At 40.0% G+C, this 9,790-nt stretch overlaps 1 protein-coding gene across 1 annotated transcript; it reads left to right on the forward strand.

Moving 5' to 3' along the window:
* Window positions 1–7,176: 7,176 nt before the first annotated feature.
* On the forward strand, window positions 7,177–8,054 carry LOC146514530 (heat shock protein 30-like). Its single transcript, XM_085167110.1, has one exon. The coding sequence runs from the start codon at window positions 7,309–7,311 to the stop codon at window positions 7,945–7,947; it is 639 nt and encodes a 212-aa protein (XP_085023236.1). The 5' UTR covers window positions 7,177–7,308; the 3' UTR covers window positions 7,948–8,054.
* Window positions 8,055–9,790: the final 1,736 nt, after the last annotated feature.

The following is a 9,790-nucleotide window of genomic DNA, read 5'->3' on the forward strand; positions in this document are numbered from 1 at the left end:
ATAAGCCCATTTATAATCTATAATGGGCAGCCTGTTCTTTCTCTTCTTCCTGCATCTGAGCATGTCTTTTAGTAATGTTGGGCTTCTTGTGTATTTGTTTTTTTCTTATTTCACTTTTCACCTAATCTTCTCTCTCTGTCACTCACTTGGCTCTGAAACTATTTCTGTGCACTCTGAATTCCAGATTTTCTTTCAGATTTTGTTTTTCTACCTGTTCATCAATGCAGAAGCACGTGGTTCTTCTGAAAAACGTAAGGATTCTGGCAATTTATGTTATGGACATTAGTTAGTTTGACTGCAGAATGGAGCTGTTAGGATACACGTATACCTGAAACCTGACTGCATAACACAGAAATAATCAAGCATTTGTTTTGAAAGCAATATTTTGGTTGCTTTGCTTTAGCTGATGAACTGTGACCTGACATCATGATAAAGATACCACTGTTGTACTAATCTTCATAAAAATATCTAGTGCTGGGCGATATGACGATATATATCGTGTGGACGATAGAAATGTGTCTATCATGCCATTTGTCTTCTATCGTTTCTAACCTAATTTTATAAATTATTACATAAAATATATCATTAAATAGCCTGTGGCAAATATATTAGTGTTGTCTTCTCACTATACATACTCTTAACTTTATGCAAGAGAAAATAAAGTATAAAAAAATGATATTTTTCGCAAAGAAACTCCGTCTTGTGGTTTTGCGACATGGTGCTGCTTTACGTGCACCCGGATTTGCGACATGCTGTACGGTAACTTAAAACGATGGACGTGCGACAGGTTGCAGTTTCATGCCCGGACATGCAACAGGCAGAGACAGCTACACAGGCAGCCCAAGAAGAAGCACTTTTACCGAAAAGAGGGGGTACGTCTGTGATTTGGGTTTTGGGTTCAACAGCACCAACACGGAGCAGAAGACGCCCATTTGCAAGCTATGCTATAAAACTATTCCTGCACCCGATGGCAACACAACAAATCTCTTCTATCACCTACAGAAGGTCCACGAAAATGAAAACTCAAGAATCCAGAAAATCCGAGCTAAATCAAGATGTGGAACGACGGGAGCAAGTTGGGAAAAGAAAAACTATAGCCAGCTAAAGATACAGCAGTCTTTCGCACAAGGCACGCCGTATGAGAAAATGTTCCAGCGCCATAAACAAATCACAGGAGCCATCTCGCATTACATTTGTAAAGGCATGGCTCCTGTTTATGTAGTTGAGAAGGACAGCTTTCGTGACCTCGTCAAAGTCCTTGATCCGAGGTACGTTATGCCCGGTCGTAAGCACTTCAGTAAAGTTGAGTTGCCTCGCTTATATGATGCATGCCGGGCCAAAGTAGAGAAGGATGTTTGCAGTGTCATATATTATTCCTTGACGACTGACCTATGGACGAGCAGAGATACGCAACCCGACATAAGCGTAACCATCCATTTACAAAAACTGCACCCTCTGTGCTTGCTGTTTACAGACTGCATACTTTCCAGATGACCACAGGTCATGTGATATATTGTGATATATATTGTTATCGTGATATAAAATGATTCATATCGTGATAAATATTTTTTCCATATCGCCCAGCACTAAACATATCTGTACATGAGTATATATATATTCTATGCATGGTCACCAGCCTTAGCTTTGATACCAGCTATTGAACAAACATTTGAGTTTTTGCGCTCCACAATGACATTCAAACAGAACTGTAAGGCAAAACGTACTAAGTTCAATTTTGTAATAGAGTCATCATCACCCAGAAGTGATCCGGACTCTGAAAGCGAGCTAATTTAAACTGCTAAATGTTTTATCAGATATCTGTAGCTTCCTCTCAGTGAAGAGCACTTAACACAACTTCATCTGCTAACAGAGACTAAGTGAATTACTTTTTCTGACTGAAATGAGCCCTTTCAGTCTTGCTTGACTTATGTCCTTGTAAGTGTCACTTTTTCATCGTGGAAACAGATTTTTCCCCCCTTTTTTGAGCACAGTTGCTCTGCTGTTTAATCCAGGAGACTGTCATTTCTATGTGAGCCAGTCACCTAACAATGTATCTGCAGGAGATGAACAGGACTCCCACTGCTGGAACTCTACAGCACATACCTAAAATACTGTCTTCTACTTTGCAACTCTATCACAGTGATAAGACAGGCAGTAGAGTGTATGTTATCTGCTCTAGGTCTCACACACAGGACCACTGCAGTATTTCACTTCTTCTCTCTCACTCTCACTTCTCCTTCCTTTTTCTTTTTTTTTTTTTTTTTTGTTCTTTGCCGAGTCCCGCCTCATCACCTCTCTTTCTCTCTTCCCACTCCTCTGGAGTTCTCTCATCTTTCTCCCCCCTGCTGCATCCTCTCCCCCTCTCTACCTCTTTCCCCTCCTCCCCACATGTCTGTCTGTTCGAAACTGGAGCAACGTCTTAATCGAGGCTCCCGGACGTGACGGGAATTTCTAAGCAACCCCAGCTCTGCAGTACAGACACAAACACACATACACACACAGAAACACACACATTCTGCTTGGCAGCCAATTAACAGCCTGCGATCCCGCGCCAAAGGAATAACTGCATGTTGATGAGCTGGCGGCCGTGTGCGCTTGTGTGTGCACGTGTGTTTATGATGAGCTGGTGGCCGTCAGAGCCACTTACACAGATAGAAGGATATGTCTTTTATGTGTTCAAGGGAACGAGGGGGATTATGGTGCATTAAAAACCATCTCCGTGAGGGACAAACTAAGACAGTAACAAGGAAGTGTGAATTTGTGCCTGGGATTCTCTTTGTGTGTGCGGCGCTGTCCCGACACTTTCAGGATATGTGGGTGTCGGTGCGTATAAGAAGCATTAGGAGAACAATGCAGATGATTTACTTGGAGCGGAGCCTTGCTCTCTCTTCCTCTTCCTCTTCCTCCTCCTTCCTCTATTTTTGTTACTTTTCATTCTTCTCCACCTCCTCCTCACTTCTATCCTGCCTCCACTTTTGAGAGTTCATCCAAAGGTGAATCCTTGACAAAAAAGAAAAAGAAAAAGTATCTTTCCCACTCCAAATACTCATATATTCTCTTTATCTGTCAAAAATATTGACACCAACCATGACACAATATCCCCGAGAAGCAAACTGCTGTATTTGCCAGTCGAGGTTTCATCATCCGTCTTGTTTTCTTGAGAGACATAGATGTTGAAAAGACTGTGGGTTTAAAACCTGGCTCCATGCTGTTTCTGCCCTACTTCTCTGCATCATCATCATATTAGTCTTTGTTCTATACTCTTAGGAAAGGTAAAATAAGTAAGGGTAGATGAGAGGTATAAACTGCTATTAGAAAATCTGACAAAAATAACATTCAGTGCTGTAAATTATCAATGCAACATATTACATCTTGGATTGTGTAGTCTAGAGTCAGTATGTTACAATTATATGTGTATCATTACATCACATGGTTGTGTTATTCATTACTAATCATAAAACTGTAAAACCACTAGTAGGAAAGTATTATTTTAACAAAAGGAAAATGCAAATTAAAAGACAGAAAATCACAAAGCAGGTCTGCAAAAAACTTGAAAAATAACAAGGAAAATTTATTTATTTATTTATTTATTTATGCTTAGTATTTAATAGGGTCACTACCAAATATGGTATAATAGAAGACATATTTCAGAGGTATTTCAAAAGTTTTGCTAGTATGAGGAAGGAGATCCTGCCATCTAGTGGATAAAACCTCAAATTTCTTTTGGAAGAATAATAAAAAGGCCCTATATATAGAACATAGCAACACAGAAGACGAGGTGTTTCATATTTTCTTTATAGACTTGTGAAAAGTCGTCGATTTAAAAAAAAGTCTGGTCTGTATTTTTTTCTGCTGAATGATTTCCACTAAAAATTGAGTTTAACTTTCGCACCATAAGTGAATATTGCTTCCCTCAAATCTAAGCTTGGTAGTCTTGTAGTCTCTTATAATCACTGGTAAAAACTTGTAATGAAGAAATCATATGAGTGATGGCAGAAGTCCTGTGAAACCCTGGAAGACTTCCCAGTCTTTCACAGGGTTAATGCTGAGAGAATGAATGTCATTCATGTTCACATTATGCAATCTATAATGAAGCATATGTTTGGACTGTGGGAGGAAGCCTGATTACCAAGAAAGATACTTCAAAGTATCCATGATGATGGTGCAGTAGTTAGCACAGTTTCTTCACTGTGGCCTCACAGCAACAGCGAATCTACAGCTGGCTGGTTCGGGACTTTATGTGTGGAGTTTGCATCTTCTCACTGAATCTGTGTCGGATCTGTTCACCTGCTTCCTCCTGCAGTACAACAACATGCAAGTTAACTTTACTGGAGATTCTAAATTTGACAAAGGTATGACTGTGTACTTGAGTGATCTTCTGTCTTTCTCTGTGTTGGCTCTTCGACTGACTGTAAACATGTATGTATGCTGTCGGCAGACACAAAAGCTGTGTGATGGATATATAATCTCAACTTCACTTTAGCAATTTAATGGAAATGAACAAATTCATTCTGAGTATTTACTCATGATGCTAAATTAAATTAAGGGGATATTTCAGAAATGATTATTATTTCATTGCTCATTTGGTCTTCAAGATAAACATACTTTTCTCTGACAGATTTAAAGATACACATATTTATTCAGTCTTACAGCAATGAACAGATTAAATGATTTCAATTGATTTTTTTCTTTACTTTTAATTTTGTCTGACATTCATATTCTTGTAGAAACATTATTGTTTCTTTAAAGAAAAAAGCTGACATATTTAATCGTGTTATTGCTTCTGTCAATCTGGAGAAATTAATAAAAATAGGATTTGATTGTGCAGACCAAAAAAAACCCACTTAATATTTAACTCCATGTGGGTAGTTTTAATTTTGTGTTGGTTCCCAACAAATGACAGCTCTGCATGTCAAAGTGAACAAGAAAACATTCATCCGTTCAGGTGTTAAAAAAAAAACAATAAATAAATAAAAACTGTGCATTTAGTTTCCACAAGGTCTACAGTGGGGCAAAAAAGTATTTAGTCAGCCACCGATTGTGCAAGTTCCCCCACTTAAAATGATGACAGAGGTCAGTAATTTGCACCAGAGGTACACTTCAACTGTGAGAGACAGAATGTGAAAAAAAAAAAATCCATGAATTCACATGGTAGGATTTGTAAAGAATTTATTCGTAAATCAGGGTGGAAAATAAGTATTTGGTCAATAACAAAAATACAACTCAATACTTTGTAACATAACCTTTGTTGGCAATAACAGAGGTCAAACGTTTACTATAGGTCTTTACCAGGTTTGCACACACAGTAGCTGGTATTTTGGCCCATTCCTCCATGCAGATCTTCTCAAGAGCAGTGATGTTTTGGGTCTGTCGCCGAGCAACACGGACTTTCAACTCCCGCCACAGATTTTCTATGGGGTTGAGGTCTGGAGACTGGCTAGGCCACTCCAGGACTTTCAAATGCTTCTTACGGAGCCACTCCTTTGTTGCCCGGGCGGTGTGTTTTGGATCATTGTCATGTTGGAAGACCCAGCCTCGTTTCATCTTCAAAGTTCTCACTGATGGAAGGAGCTTTTGGCTCAAAATCTCACGATACTTGGCCCCATTCATTCTGTCCTTAACACGGATCAGTCGTCCTGTCCCCTTAGCAGAAAAACAGCCCCATAGCATGATGTTTCCACCCCCATGCTTCACAGTAGGTATGGTGTTCTTGGGATGCAACTCAGTATTCTTCTTCCTCCAAACACGACGAGTTGAGTTTATACCAAAAAGGTCTACTTTGGTTTCATCTGACCACATGACATTCTCCCAATCCTCTGCTGTATCATCCATGTGCTCTCTGGCAAACTTCAGACGGGCCTGGACATGCACTGGCTTCAGCAGCGGAACACGTCTGGCACTGCGGGATTTGATTCCCTGCCGTTGTAGTGTGTTACTGATGGTGACCTTTGTTACTTTGGTCCCAGCTCTCTGCAGGTCATTCACCAGGTCCCCCCGTGTGGTTCTGGGATCTTTGCTCACCGTTCTCATGATCATTTTGACCCCACGGGATGAGATCTTGCGTGGAGCCCCAGATCGAGGGAGATTATCAGTGGTCTTGTATGTCTTCCATTTTCTGATGATTGCTCCCACAGTTGATTTTTTCACACCAAGCTGCTTGCCTATTGTAGATTCACTCTTCCCAGTCTGGTGCAGGTCTACAATTCTTTTCCTGGTGTCCTTCGAAAGCTCTTTGGTCTTGGCCATGGTGGAGTTTGGAGTCTGACTGGTTGAGGCTGTGGACAGGTGTCTTTTATACAGATGATGAGGTCAAACAGGTGCCATTCATACAGGTAACGAGTGGGGGACAGAAAAGCTTCTTACAGAAGACGTTACAGGTCTGTGAGAGCCAGGGATTTTCCTTGTTTGAGGTGACCAAATACTTATTTTCCACCCTGATTTACGAATAAATTCTTTACAAATCCTACCATGTGAATTCATGGATTTTTTTTTCACATTCTGTCTCTCACAGTTGAAGTGTACCTCTGGTGCAAATTACTGACCTCTGTCATCATTTTAAGTGGGGGAACTTGCACAATCGGTGGCTGACTAAATACTTTTTTGCCCCACTGTATGTGAGCCGTGCTTTTTAATGTTGAGCAGTCTATTTTACAAATGCAGTGCTACAGAATTGAAAGAAGCATGAAGAACAAAATAAGTATTGCCTAATACACGCAATCATTTCACAAGACAGATCATTTGAGCTGAGACTGACAAAAAATAAATAAATAAATACTTTAAATCTGATAATTATCAACAGCCAACTGTAGCAATTTAATAAAGTATGTTAAAGATGTACAGTTCTGATCCTACATTGAACATTAACTGAAGTCAGTATTCTTGAGAAACAGCCCCACAAATTGGTTATATGTGATAAATGCATCAAACTGCACTATGTTCTGCAATTACCATGAAAGAGTATCTAGATGTTCTTGGATTTTGGAGGTGTGGTTGTGTTTTTTTAAATATCACATTTGAACAAAAATTTAAATAATGTAACTGAAACAATAAAAACTTGATGTCAGATCTGAAATATGTAGCATGCACGTGTGATGTCATAAATCCTGTGAAACAGCTCCACCCACTGGAGATTTGTGGCAAGGACCAGAACATTCCTGAAGACTCTGGACCTCCTCCAGTTAGTATATATAAACTGGGACAGTCTCACTGCTGAGACAGAAAGCAAGACAAACAACACCAAGAAGACAACAGACACCTGAACAGTGTTTCATCTCACAAGAAGAGGACTCAACACTAAACACACTGAAGATGCTGTGCTCTCATGGAGTCCAGTCTGCACTCAGTCCATTCATGGATTTGTACTGGCCTGTACGCAGTCTGTGGCCAGAGATCAAGCCTCTGTTCTACCAGCAGGATCTCCTGCAGAGAAACCTACAGGATCTGCACAGCAGTCTGGAGCTGATGGATAAACTTCAACACAGGATCCTGGAGGAAACAGATCCTTTCCAAAGCAGCATGGCTGTGCAGCCAGTTGCCGTCCAGCTGGAGAAAGAGGGAGACAAGTTTGCTCTGATGCTGGACACTCGAGGCTTTTCCCCAGAGGAGCTGTCTGTCAGGCAGGTGGGCAGGAAGCTGAGAGTCAGTGGCAAGACAGAGAAGAAGCAGGAGGACGGGAAAGGTTCGTACTCTTACAGACTGCAGGAGTTCAGACAGGAGTTTGATCTGCCTGAAGGACTGAACCCTCAAGCCATCACCTGCCACCTGTGTCCAGATGGGAATCTCCACATCCAGGCAGCCAAAGCTCCGTGTGTTGAAGAGGCTGAGAGAGAGCTGACTATCAAGAGGAGCTCAGAGGACAAAGCACAGCAGAGTGTGTGTTCACAGGCAGAAGACAGCAGGACAGAGACACACAGCAGCACACAGGACAAACCTGAAAACATGGACTGAGATATGAAATGATACCAATGTAAAATAAATGTTTTTGCATTGATATTCATTCAGTTTTCATGTGCTGAGAAATAAATGTTATCAAAGCTTAACTATGTTTTCTGTGTGTTTCTTTCTAAGTCCTACATTAAAAACAAACAAAGAAAAAAAGCACAGAGGAGGATAGAAGGAGTTTTATTGAGGTCCTGTGATCCATGCATCCAAGTTCTCCAGCTCTAAAATTCTAAACTTTATGGCTTATAAAAATAGAAACAAATGAGGACAAATTGAATTTGGTAGTTCAGACTGAAAGCTGTTGTTTAATTCAACACCATCTGGGTTTGATGAATGAGCTCCTGGCTTTATCTGAGTTAACACTTCATAGACCAGGTAGTTTCAGAGTAGATCATGCAATCTTATTGTCTGTTCCAAAAATGTGACAACACTCGATGTCAAAGTGAACAACAGAACATTCAGTTCACAAGTAAGAAAAATCAAATACTGCGCAATTAGTTTCCACAAGTTCTGTGTGTGTGTGTGTTGTTTTTCAATTTCCAGTAATCTATTAAACAAATGAAAGTTACAGCCTTCAAACAAACATGAAGAATATACCAAGTATTGATAAATTGAGCAAATATTTTACAAGCCAGACTATTTCACCATATAATTTAACAACAATTATATACTGCACATGTGATAATTACTAACATCGTGCTATTTGAAGTTAGCAAAACACATTTGCAAAAACATATTCTTATTAAGAATTATTAAGTGAACTCTGCACTCCTGAGAAACAACCCATCCTGGTGGATATATATGGTAATGGCTATATGTTGAAACATGTTCACTACATGTTTCTCTACACATTCTTAGAATTTGGAGTTTGTGTTATTTGATTTTAATAATATGTTTTGGATTATAAAATTGATTTGAACTAGTGTTTAAAAAATATCAGCATGAACCCAAACATTTTTTGATCAGTAGACAAATAGCTTTTCACATCAGACATGAAGTGCATTCAGTTCACAAGTGACGTCAGAGGTTCTGTGAAACAGCGCCACCCAGTGGAGATCTGTGGCAAAGACCAGAACATTCCTGAAGATTCTGGACCCCTTCTGGGGAAATGGTGCACATGTAAGGCTTACCTCCAATGTTTGCATTTAAATTCGTATTTAAATCAATGGTCTTGTTAAAAACAAATTCACTGCATATATGGTTAGAATGGATATTCCAGTAAATATTGTATTATATTATGCTTCTCAAGTAATGCAGAGTTTTGTTATTTTATTTTTTGTATTTTTCAGTCTTGGTGAGAGCAGGTTGAGGGCTGAGGAAGAAGAGGTCAATTTCTTGCTGGTCTTTCATCAGCATGAATCAGATATTTGTTTAGTAGATATAGTTTTTATTCTCAGGCAAAGCAAATTAAAATTTCGGGGGGAAATAGTACATATTTCAAGTTATGGATGGGGATTTAAGTTTTTTCAGCAGCAACAATGAGGTTCTGTTCCTGTGAAACAGCGCCACCCAGTGGAGATCTGTGGCAAAGACCAGAACATTCCTGAAGACTCTGGACCTCCTCCAGTTAGTATATATAAACTGGGACAGTCTCACTGCTGAGACAGAAAGCAAGACAAGCAACACCAAGAAGACAACAGACACCTGAACAGTGTTTCATCTCACAAGAAGAGGACTCAACACGAAACACACTGAAGATGCTGTGCTCTCATGGAGTCCAGTCTGCACTCAGTCCATTCATGGATTTGTACTGGCCTGTACGCAGTCTGTGGCCAGAGATCAAGCCTCTGTTCTACCAGCCTCTGTTCAGCCAAAGCTCCGTGTGTTGAAGAGGCTGAGAGAGAGCTGA

The sequence above is a fragment of the Neolamprologus multifasciatus genome, chromosome 7 (genome assembly GCF_963576455.1).
Source record: "Neolamprologus multifasciatus chromosome 7, fNeoMul1.2, whole genome shotgun sequence".
Lineage (NCBI taxonomy): Eukaryota > Metazoa > Chordata > Actinopteri > Cichliformes > Cichlidae > Neolamprologus > Neolamprologus multifasciatus.

Excerpts from the sequence above, each read along its gene's own strand:
- LOC146514530 (XM_085167110.1), top strand. The coding sequence starts at position 7,309 with ATGCTGTGCTCTCATGGAGTCCAGTCTGCACTCAGTCCATTCATGGAT.